This window comes from Lynx rufus, unplaced genomic scaffold, assembly GCF_022079265.1.
Source record: "Lynx rufus isolate CCGP_SWC_20201006 ecotype Redwood Valley unplaced genomic scaffold, mLynRuf1.p SCAF_15, whole genome shotgun sequence".
Lineage (NCBI taxonomy): Eukaryota > Metazoa > Chordata > Mammalia > Carnivora > Felidae > Lynx > Lynx rufus.
In genome coordinates, this window is record NW_025814829.1 from 289243 (window position 1) to 301381 (window position 12139).

Sequence of the window (12139 nt, forward strand, 5' to 3'; positions counted from 1 at the left end):
ATTATACAAATACACGCTTTTTTACTTTTTACTTACATAAAAGAGTAAAAATTTAGAAATAAAAATGTTAAACATACACCTACACCTCATGAGCCAGCCAGTCTACTCCTAATTACTCAATACAAATGAAAGCTACTAAGTCCAGAGTTCAGCATGGTGGGGGCGCCTGGGTGGCTCAGTTGGTTAAATGTCTGATTTAGGCTCAGGTCATGATCTCACAGTTTGTGAGTTTGAGCCCCGCGTCGGGCTCTGTGCTGACAACTCAGAGCCTGGAGCCTGTTTTGGATTCTGTGTCTCCATCTCTCTCTGCCCCTCCCCCACTCACGCTCTGTTTGTCTCTCTCTCTCTAAAATAAATAAAACATTAAAAAAAAAGAACTACAGCATGGTAACTAGAGCTAATAATGCTGGATTGTATATTTGAAAGTGGCTAAGAGAGTAGATCTTAAAAGTTCTCGTCACCAGAAGAAAAAATGTGTAACTATGTGTGGTGATGGATGTTAATTAGACTTAAGGTGGTGATTATTCTGTGATATATGCAAATATTTAATTATTGTGTTATACACCTGAAACTAATATGCTATATGTCAATGATATCTCACTATAAATAATTGATTAATTAAGTAATTAAGAAAGCCAGTGTGCATGTGACAACCTATACATGAATGTCCATAACAGTTTTATTTATTTTATTTGGGGCTAAAAATATTTGCACTATCCAGCCAGAAAGAGACATGGAGGAAACCCAAAAACACAATGCTAAGTGAAAGAAGCCAATCTGAAAGGTTACACGCTGTAGAAGTCCAACTCTGACATTCTGGAAAAGGCAAAATTATGGAGACAGTATAAAAAGACCAGTGGTTACCAGGGTTTAGGATGAATAGACAGAACACAGAAGGTGGTTAGAGCAGTGAAAATACTCTGTATGATACTATAATAATGGATATAAGTCATTACACATTTGTCCAAACCCATAGAATGGATAACCCCAAGAGTAAACCCTAATGTCAACTATGGATTTTGAGTGATGGTAATGTATCAATGTAGGTTCATCAACTGTAACTAATGTACCACTCTTGGGAGAATGTTGCTAATGAGGGAGTCTGTGCATGGGCCGGGGACAGAGGGGTACCCTCTGCACCTTCCCCTCAATTTTGTTGTGAATCTAAAACTACTCTTAAAAAATCCTGTTTAACATCCTATACACATACACTCACTCACACACACACACACACACACACACACACACACACCTGACCTGAAGGATGGCAGATGAGGAATTAAGGACCTCTTGTCCAAGCCCAGCAAAAGGTTAATAAAAGAAATTCACAAGAAAAAAAAAAAAGAAGAAAGCAAGTCTCAGAACAATCAACATAACGTGATTCTATTTATTAAAGGTTCAAAAGTACAAAGTTATTGCAACTATAAAATAAAGGGAGTGACAGATACACCATCAGGATTGTGGGTGATGATCATGGGGCAGGAAGTGTCATCAGAAGGGACCCACACCGTACTTCATGGATAATGGCAATATTCTATTTCTTCCGCTGGGTGAGGGCACAAAACTGCATATTGCGTCATCAGTCTTTAGACCTTCACATCTTTATAAATATTTTTATCTACTCAATAAAAAAAAAAAAAGGAAGAAAAGAAGCACCAGCCCACTAGTGACAAGCCAGGTGCAGCTGGGAATGGCATCCCAACTGGTGTTGGGATGGGGTGAAGGCAGGGACTTGTCCCAGTTCCCCGTGAGGGTTCTGGGATGATCTTGGTGGCAGGGCTCCCTCCGTGAACTGGATTTCAGTCTTCATAAGCGCATCGCAAGGCCCGAGGTGGCTTTTCCCCACTAACTAGTTCATTGATTAGGCTTCAAGGGAGTAAAATTTCCCAGAGACCGTCGTAGGAATTTAAGTGCGGAGAATACGATAGCTTCGCCCCACATCTTCAGAGGCCATCTCGTCTCCCATATTGAGATCTCGTGAGTTGTTGCAGACGGTACAGAGGAGGGTCTCTATCCAGTCATGACACTGTGGCAAGGGCAGTTAAGTTGAAAGGATGCCAACGAGAGGGAAAGATCTTTGTGGTTGGTTTAGAAGCCCCTTAAAGACCTATCTAACCCCGGGACTCTGTTTTAGGGAGTGTTAGGAGTGGAGGTCCATCTAAACACATTTCATTTTCTTAATTTTTATTAGATCCGGCCAAGAATTTTCTTCCTCTTCTGAGGCTTCAGAGTCTTTCACATCACGTCAGCTGCAGGGCTCACTGCCTCACTGACTCTCCCCACGCCCATATTTTCAACCCCCACTGGAGTCCCTGGGGCCACCTGCACAAAAATACATGTCTCTCAGATAATGGAAAATCTATTCTAAATGCTTATTTTAGATTGAGAAGTATCCGTTCTCTCATGGCCGTGTTGCCAACAGGTCTGCTCTGATCTGTGGTTTTTGCACAGCTGAAGGGGCACGCGGGCCCTCCCTCTGACTTCAAGCAGGACTGCATTCTCCCATTTCTGATGATTTGTTTCATCTCAACGTGGGTGTTATGCTGGGGAGGGGTGAGGAATGCGGTCCCTGTGACCAGAGGCCTGGGCCCTGCCATTAAGTAGGCCTTGAACAAACAGCAAACATTCGGAGGCAAGGACAACGGTTCCCATGAGGCCACCTGGAGCTGAAGAGAGATGCTAGGGCCTCCCTATCGCCCTTATTCCTGCGTCTCCTTAGGTTTCTCAAGCTATCAGATGCCTCCTATCTCTGATTTCCTCAGGATCAGTGGCTCAAGCTTTGGCCCTGGGCCTGAGCCCTGGACTTACTGTTGTGTCTTCTAGAAGTCAATGTCCTTCTTTCCTCTCCTCTTTCCCAGGGGGCTCTCTCTGCTGCATACTCAGATTTCCTCTGAGACTGGATATTCAGTTAAAAAAAATTTTTTTTAATGTTTATTTATTTTTGACACAGAGAGAGAGAGAGACAGAGCATGAGCAGGGGAGGGGCAGAGAGAGAGGGAGACGCAGAATCCGAAGCAGGCTCCAACCTCCGAGCTGTCAGCACAGAGCCCGACGCGGGGCTCGAACTCACAAGCTGTGAGATCGTGACCTGAGCTGAAGTCAGACGCTCAACCGACTCAGCCACCCAAGTGCCCCTGAGTATCCAGCTTTAATCGTGCCACAGAAAAAGCCAGCAGAGACATGAGACTAGAGAAATCTGTGCACGAATCTGTGTGGGCTTTGGATGGTCGGAGCCTACAAGGGACTAACCTGATATCTGATTGGGTGTCATTACTGATCTTCCCGCTCTGTCACTCTGGTCACTAGAAACACGTAAGGCTTGCGGCAGGATAGGGCAGGACATGTGAATTCTCATCATTGCTCTCCCAGTGGATGTCTGTGTTGCCTTCAAGCAATTTCCTGCTTCTTGCCTGTTGTTTCACTAGGGAGATGAAGGGTTAGTGCACTGACCCTTGCCAGAGTGCCACGAAGGCCAAAAGGAGATCAGACAGTTATGTGCTTTGGAAGGTCTCTGAGCTCTAGGGGGGAATTCTTGAGCAACTGAGAGTGTTACTATTTCATCCATAACCCTTTGGTTGTAAATGATGCTGGAGCCAACCTAGCCGAATCTGAATGATGAAAGCCAATCACAAAGTTGAAAATAGACCCCAGATGCAAGGAGATGAGACAGTTAGATTGACTTCCTCTTTTCTAATTTGAGAGGTTTCATGTTGAAGAAAATCAGTGCGTTAGAGGCTGCAGGAGACCTAAACACAGTCACCATGAAGCTGGGCTGTGTCTGCACGGCTGGGGCCTTCCACTTTTCTCCTACTATGCTCTGGGCAGGCCCGATGCTGCTGGGTAAGTGAAATGTTTGAATGCTGGTGTGGGAACAGAGATATGCCTGAGTTTGATCAAGGGAAAGAAACATGGACTGACTTTGGCCCAAAGAAGCAATGTTCAGGTGGGACGTGAAGGATAGACGTTACAAAGTCCGGTGTGCTGGCTTGAATGGCTCTTTCTGAATATAAAAATCTGCAAGCCTTTCCATTCTAAAAGTCCCCTTGACTATGATGCTCTCTATTTAGCTACCATCTCAATGCTTGTCCTTCTTTTTCTCAAAGATTTCTTGAAAGAGTAGTTTGCACTTGCTTTCTCCACTTCCTCACTTTCCACTCACTCATGCCTCAGTGCTCCCAGTCTGGCTTCCACTGGAATCAGCTTTGCCCAGGGTGCAGTGACTTCTGTGTTGACTGCACCATTTTCCATTTTTTAGTTCTTATCCTGCTGGACTTCTCTGCCGCATTGGGCAGCGTTGGTCACTTATTCTTTCTTGGCATTCTCTACTCAGCTGGGTTCCACTCACCATTTTCTCCTTGTACTCCATGTACCTGTCTTTGTCCCTTTGGTGTCTTCTCCTCTCTTCCCCTTATAGACTGGTGTTTTCTACGGTTGCATTCCTGCCACCCTACTCCTCTCTCCCTTCTCACAATCTCCTTAGTGAGCTCATTTATCTCTATAGTTTTTACCACTACAGCTATCTATCTAAGAGTCCACAGCCCGATCTCCACCCCTAATTGTGCTTCTGAGTTTCACAGTCCAAGATCAAATTTTGCACGAGACATATCTACCTGCATGTTTCACAGGCATCTCAGCACAATATGACCAGAGCCAAACTCACCTGTTTTCTTGGCTTCCACCTCTCTCTCCTGATTGCGTCTTTCGCTATTTCTGACCTTGGCTCATGGCATCCGCCCAGACATCCAGGCCAAAAATTGGGGAGATAACCTAGACACCTTCCTCTCCGTCCTCTGCATAGGGTCCATCAGCAAGTTTGGCAAAATGAAACTTCTAAACTGTTCTTAGAGCCAGTACCTTCCTTGAAACAGAACTAATAGTATCCTAGGACAAGCCGTCATCATTTCTGACTTTGGATAGTCCAATAACTTCCTAAGTAATCCCTGTGTCTCAGACTTGTGTCCTTAAATGGATTTTGCACTCTGCAACCAATGCACACAAGGCCCACCATAGCCGGCCCCCATTTCACCTCTTCAGCCTCTACCCTTACCTGTGAGCCCTGTAAATTATGCTGTAATAAACCCCAACCTGCTTATATTAATTCATTCACACACTGGACTCTTACCTATCTCCAAGCTTTACTTATACTGCCTGAAATGGTCTCTTCCCTTCACTCACAAACTTCCTGGTATCCCTAAAGATTCAGCCTAGGTGACATCTTCACCAGGGAACCTTCTTTGAACCCTCCTTTCTGCACCAGTTGCTGCCTGTCATACCTCTCTGTCATTAATTTCCTCCTCATGCTGAAAGAATCTCTTCATGTGCCTGTGCCGTCCACCAAACTGAGTTATTTGTAGATAGGGACAATGCTTTATTGGTTTTGTTTTTTAACCTTGTCGTGTTCATGCTTGAATTTTTAACATCTACACTGTCCCTGCACAACAATTTTGTTGAATCATTTTATTAAACTCATAGAAACAGGACTGGGTGACCATATGATGATACAACGCCGGCCTTAGGGCGAGAACTCCAGACATTCTGGTTTCAAGCTGTTCTTACTAGCTCTATGTCGCCTTGGAAAATTCACTTTTTGTATCTCTGAATTCCATTTTCTTATGCATAAAATGAGACCAATACCTACCACAGTCTTTTGAGTGAAAGTGCCTGGCAGCCCACAAGTTCATTTTCAAAAAGGAATGGCGGCGGAGTCCAGTTGAGTGACAGCAGAGGAACTGAAAAAGGTAGCATCAGGGTGGTGAAGGGACCTGAGAGCGGAGCTAAAGAAAACACCTGGTACCGGTGTAATGAGAATTAGGAAGTGGAGAGGGCCTTGCTAGGAGAAGTTACAGGGTCAAAGAAGAGTACTGGGACTCTGGGAGTGGAAGGGAGCAAAGGCAAGTGGGTCAGGAAAGAACAGATTGAAGACTTGAATATATGTGAACGGCCGTGGAGGCAGAAGAAAGGGAGAGGGATTAAGGGACAAGAAGCAGTCATGAACATGGGGAAAATGGAATTTACTTTGCCTGAGTCAACCATGGTTGAAGAGATGCAGTGAGAAATCCTTAACTGTGTTAACCTGAAAGTAAAGAAAGAATTGTTCCATAGTCACCAGTACAGCCTGGGAGGAGAGGCTTGGGATAGAGAGAAGGACATAGGGAGGGCTCTAGAGTTGCCATGGAAAGTTCAAGTCCAGAGGACATCAAGGTAGAGATGGGAGAGCTCTCCCAAAAGGAAGAGCAAGGAAGAAGGAGACACAGCTAGGTACTGAAAGCTCTTGGGTAGATGATATATTCAAGGATGAAGAGCCAGGGGAATGTTAAGAAAATGAAAATATGGAAGAACCCCCACCCCCCCAAGGAAGGTCCGAGGATTGCAGTAGATCAAGTCTAAACAGTGAAGTAAAAAGAACACTGATTTTGGACTCAGGTATACCTTACTTTCTTGCTCCATTCTCTTTTTCGAAATTTTGAATAAGTTAGTTAACTATTCTAAGCCTATTTCTTTTTGAGTTATAAAATGAGAGTGAAATCACATACCTACAAATCCTGTGAAGATTAAGTAAAATAATGTGTAAAAGTGCCCAGCAGTGTCTGGCACCCAGTAAGTGTCAGAATCTGACCATCTCCCTTTCCCTTTTGTCTTGCATCTGCCTGCTCTGGGGTCATAGTTGTCTTTGGCTTCTGGTTTCATGCACCAGCGGCTGGATGTCCTGCTGGTGAGTTCACATGCCTCCAGCCCCTCCCCACCCTCTTCCCCAAACCACAGTCCGTTCACTAAGAGCAGCTGGAAGCCAGTGAATCAAGTCAGAAGTATGGGTCAAGAGACACATATGGGTTTTGGCGTCTCCCCCTTCTCACTGTGAAGAGGATGATTCCCCCAGAGAGGGAGGGCTCCTTGTGGAGGGCAGTTTTCTGTCTTCTTCTTCCAAGTCACAGCATTGTTTTCTGGTCTCAAACCATGCTCTCCCCAGCTGCCAGTTTTGAGACACTGCAGTGTGAAGGACCTGTCAGCACCCAGGACAGCAGCTGCGATACTGAGGAGGACTTGACGAGCCCAAGGGAAGTTGACTTCCAGTTCAAAGGCTACACTTTCAGTAAACCCTTCCATCTGATTGTGTCCTACGGTGAGGTCTTGGGAGGGACTGACCAGTGCAGGCCTGTTCTTTCTCCCATTTTCCAACCCTGTCCTTTCAGCCTGACGGCCCACTCAGGAGGGTGCCCCCAGGAAATTGGCCATGGGATGGGATAGAGTAGCCCCTCGCCTTTATCCATGGGAGATATGTCCCAAAACCCCCAGTGGGTGCCTGGAACTGGGGATAGTACCTAAACATACTATGTTTTCTCTATACATACATACCTGTGATAAAGTGTAAACTAGGCACAGTAAGGGACCAATAAGAGATTAACAACAATAGCTAATCATATAGAATAGTTATAACAATATACTGTGATAAGAGTTATGTGAATGTGGCTTCTCCCTCTCTCAAAATATCTTATAGTACTAATACTCATCTTTCTCTTGATGATGTGAGATGATAAAGCACCTATGTGATGAGATGAAGAGAGTGAATGACATGAGCATTGTGATATAGTGTTAGGCTACTATCGACCTTCTGATGACATGTCAGAAGGACAATCATTTGCTTCTGGACTGCAGTTGACTATGGAAAGCCAAACTGTGGTTAAGGGGAGACTACTCTACCTTCTTCCCCATATTCAGCCCACAAAAGTGAGGGTTTCCTCAGTCTTAGCTCCTAGAGAAGTTGTTCCACAATCCCAACCAGGGGTTGGGTCCCTGAGTAACTTTAGACGGGGTCGGGGGGCGGTCTGTGTGGGCAGCACTGGGGGAAATCCCAAGGAAGGCAGGGGGTCACACTCAGCTCTTGCTTTGGGTCGCAGACTGGCTGATTCTCCAAGGTCCAGTCAGCCCTATATTTGAAGGAGACCCACTAATTCTACGCTGCCAGGCCTGGCAAGACTGGCCACTGACCCAGATCACCTTCTACCGAGATGGCTCAGCTCTGGGACCCCCTGGACCTAATAAGGAATTCTCCATCGCCGTGGTACAACAGACTGACAGCGGGCACTATCACTGCAGTGGGATCTTCAGGAGCCCTGGTCCTGGGAGCCCAGAAACAGCATCTTCCGTGGCTATCAAGATCCAAGGTGAGACCTGGAGGGAATAATATTGTAGCAGAGGCAGGTAGGGAGACACAGAGGGACCAAGACTGTCTTTCATTGGATGTGGCGAGATCACTGGAGGCTAAGGAACAGGTTGCTGGCAAATGCAACCTGTTAGGCGTCAGGAGGGGCATCATCTCAGCATTGTGTTCGCAACTCATCCAGCACTCTCCAAGCTCCGCCCACTTCCTGCAGCTCTATCCTACAGATCCATGTTCCCCAGTGTTCACTGTTTGGGCATCTGGACCATTGTCAGATTTGCCCACCTCTGGGTCTTTTCTAATCTCATCTACTTGAAGAGAGAGGAGATTCCAAATGTTCAAATGGAGCTTTTCTAAGAGTGCTCATTGCTGATGGAAATAGGGAGAGGAACATGTGACTGGGTTCTTTGTGTACAATAACCTTTGGCCAGTAGGTTAGCACAGCATTTAATAATGACCTCAGCCAGCATGCATTCTACCATGTTATCCTAAATCATGTGGTACAATGTTATCTGCTGTATTCTTTCTTTGTCTAGCATGAATGCAAGATGGCTGAGTGCTTCTTTCCCCCCATCTCTCCTCCAGAACTGTTTCCAACCCCACTTCTCAGAGCCGCCCCCTCAGCTGAGCCCCAAGAGGGGCGTCCAGTGACCCTGAGCTGTCAGACAAAGCTGCCCCTGCATAGGTCAACTGCCCGCCTCTTCTTCTCCTTCTACAAGGACGGCAGGACAGTGCGCGGCAGGGGTCTCTCCTCAGAATTCCAGATCCCCAGAGCTTCAGAGGCACACTCTGGGTCCTACTGGTGTGAAGCAGCCACTGAGGACAACCAAGTTTGGAAACAGAGCTCCAAGCTGGAGATCCGGGTGCAGGGTAAGTTAGTAGGTATTTGTCTGGCCTTTGTGAAAAGTGAGGGAAAGGAAGACTGGACCCATGAGCCGGCGTTTGGTGTGAGCAGGTTAAGAAAGGACACAGAGGAGGCAGGAGCAATAATCTAGAGTCTTCCAGAGATGGAAGAGAGCACAGACAGGGAACCTCTCCCTCACACCATGGTGCACACTTCACCAAACCAAGACCTGAGCCAGCTCCACAGCTGCTGCCTCAGAGGCCTTGTGCTCCCTACCTGAACTCTGGGCATCAGCAGGAACATAGTATCTAGAATGAAGATGAGGTCGTCTGGGGTTTGTGTTCAGTTCTGGGACCCTCAATTAAGAAGGTTGCATTTGGCCTGATATAATATACCCAGAGGAGGTAACAAGGGCAATGACTGGGCTTAAAGCCACGTCGTAAGAAAAATAATGGGGAGGGGTGGAAGATGTTCATCTTGAAGAGGATGTGACCCAAGCGGCCAGCAGAGGTGTCCTCAAAACACTGAAGGCTGGCACAAAGATGAGGAGTTGCACTAAGGTCACATATAGTGAGAGGTTGACCTAGGACCAGGTACCACATCCATGCTGTAGGGAATTAGGTTCTGAGAGTAGGCTGATATGCGTGTGCCCGTAATGTTGATGCCTCATCACTGAAGAGTTTCAAACTGAGGTAGCCAAGTGTCAGATTCAAACTTTGACCATGAGGGGGTCCTCAAACCTCTGTTGTCATTAGACCTCCCCCCCACCCCGCCCACACACACAAAACAAGAAAGCCACTTTCAGAAAACAAGAAAGATTGACCATGAATATGAGTCTAGGGACAGAGCCAGACTTCACTCTTACATGTGCCTCCTACCCCATAATGCAGGACCCTCCAGCTCTACTGCAGCCCCCACCTTGAGTCCAGCTCCTCAGAAATCGACCGTTCCAGAATCTACTACAACCGAGTCGTCTGGACCTCACCCTCCACTGTCCACTCCTTCTAAGAATCCAGGCTTCTCCTCTCCTCTGCGGGTGCCAGACCCCCATCTGAATCACCAGATGGGCATTCTTCTCAAACAAATGCAGGATATGAGAGCTCTCCTTGGTCACCTGGTCATGGAGCTGAGGGACTTATCTGGCCACCTGAAGCTTGAGACCACAAAGGGTCATGCCAAATAGGAGTAAACAATCCACTCCCAGTTTTGCCCAACTACTCCCGATAAACTCAACTTTTTCTACCTTTCCTCTTTCTGTCCTATACATACACATAATACCCACAAATAACTTCACAAATTGCCCAGTGTTACGGTAGAGTAACAGAGACAGATGAGTAGACGTAAATTTGCACAAGGCGATCATTGGAGTCTAACTAGAATTGTGTATTCTCTCACAATGTGACAACATAATCCTGTTGTCTCTAAACCAGGAGTTGCCTTCTGCTGCCCAGACCAGAATCTGGTGATTGAAAGAAAATCAATGGTATGGATTTAGTGCAGCGGTCTCAGTCGGAGGCAACTCCGACCCCCAACCAAGGGGATATTTGGCAATGTCTGGAGACATTTTTGGTCTTCACATTGCGGAGGGGGGGGGGTGCTACTGGCATCTAGTGAGTAGAAGCCAAGGATACTGCTACACATCAGGTAACACACACTGGACAAGCCCCCACAGCAAAGGATTATCTGGCTCAAAATGTCACTAGTGCTGAGATTGAGAAACTTCAACCTAGTGGAAGCTAGGTGTTAGGCTCTGGGGTGGGACTTTACCTCTTTGCTGGCTGCCCCCCTCCAGCATCGTTCAGCAAATATTGATTACATGCTGGTATTTTGTTGGCCTCCACCACATACCAAAGTTTGTTCTCTGTTAAGTATACTCATAAGATAGTGTCCCTGCCTGTAGAGGGTTTAGACTTTGGGATAGAGAAGAAGTAATACCCTTTCCCATCAAACAATTAAAGCAGGGTATTGGAAAATTTCCTGCAGGATCTTACTGGACCCAGAAATATGTGATTGAGCATAACATTGCCAGAACAATAATTATGGGTTTTAATACACTTGTGTCTGAAATGTTTTTCTTTAAAAAAATACATATGTCTATTTTGGTACCATAATAAGACTTTTTTTTCTACATTTGGACTACTACTGTGCATTCACAGCCAATGAAAGATAGCTTGACAGCTTTTACGATAACCTTTGGTCGGTGGGTTAGCACACCATTTAACAACGACCTCAGCCAGCACGCATTTTCCCATGTTATCCTAAATCATGTGGTACGATGTTATCTGCTCTATTCTTTCTTTGTGCCATTTACTCTGTGCAGTTTTGACCCACAATGATTTGTGATCTCTCCAGACATGCCACAAAGAAACAAAGGAATAGAATCGTGCTGGATATTAAAACTTGAGTTTTGTGGTGGTTCTTAAATACGTGTTTTATGGTGGTTCTTCGTACTCTAAAATTCATGTTCTCTGGTGGTTCTTAACACCTTCAGGGTGAAGGATCAAGAGGCAATTGGGAATTGGTAAAAGCCCATAAACATCTTTGCAGTGGGAGGATCAACTCACAACTGTGAATGGGAGTTGCAAGAAATGATGACCAGAGATATTCCATGACTTTGGTGGCTTTGAAAACAGGGAAGTTCAATTGCCAAAGGACGGTGCTGGATGTACCTCCAAAGATACTATGTTATAACCATCCTACTTGGAGTTTATCTCAGCTAATGGTATCATTTTCATGAATGCATCCTACAAGCTCTCATGCTAAACAAGGGATTCACGTACAGATAATAAGAGCTATCAGAGATTGGAGAAGGAAGAAATGGATACAGCTGGCTGAGATGGGTGTCACGCTCCTCAACCGTGGGTCTATGTGCACCTCTGTCATCACGCTGCATTTGAATTTGTTATTATCCTTATTATTTCTATTCGTTGGAGGGTGAGCTCTTTGAGAGCTCCTGGAGCTCTTTGTTCTTCATTGACTCTTTGCTGTCTAGTTTAATGAGGCACAGTTAAGCTCTAAAATTCTGTTTAGTTGAATTGAGTTGAACCAGCACAAGGGAATATATCTTGAAGAAGATGGGAATGAGTGGTTTGTCTGGCATCAGAAAAATCTCCAGACTCTGCCCATGGGACCCAGCC

At 45.7% G+C, this 12139-nt stretch overlaps 1 protein-coding gene across 1 annotated transcript; it reads left to right on the plus strand.

The window, feature by feature from the left end:
• The first annotated feature begins 3720 nt into the window (after nucleotides 1-3720).
• On the plus strand, nucleotides 3721-11401 carry FCRLA (Fc receptor like A). Its single transcript, XM_047076495.1, has 6 exons — nucleotides 3721-3840; nucleotides 6665-6712; nucleotides 6968-7120; nucleotides 7896-8162; nucleotides 8744-9028; nucleotides 9893-11401. The coding sequence occupies exons 1-6, from the start codon at nucleotides 3762-3764 to the stop codon at nucleotides 10183-10185; spliced, it is 1125 nt and encodes a 374-aa protein (XP_046932451.1). The 5' UTR covers nucleotides 3721-3761; the 3' UTR covers nucleotides 10186-11401.
• The last annotated feature ends 738 nt before the right edge of the window (nucleotides 11402-12139 follow it).

Coding starts and splice junctions, on each gene's coding strand:
- FCRLA (XM_047076495.1), top strand. CDS start 3,762: ATGAAGCTGGGCTGTGTCTGCACGGCTGGGGCCTTCCACTTTTCTCCT. Junction 3,841..6,664: donor GGCAGGCCCGATGCTGCTGG/GTAAGTGAAATG, acceptor CTGGGGTCATAG/TTGTCTTTGGCTTCTGGTTT. Junction 7,121..7,895: donor CCATCTGATTGTGTCCTACG/GTGAGGTCTTGG, acceptor TTTGGGTCGCAG/ACTGGCTGATTCTCCAAGGT.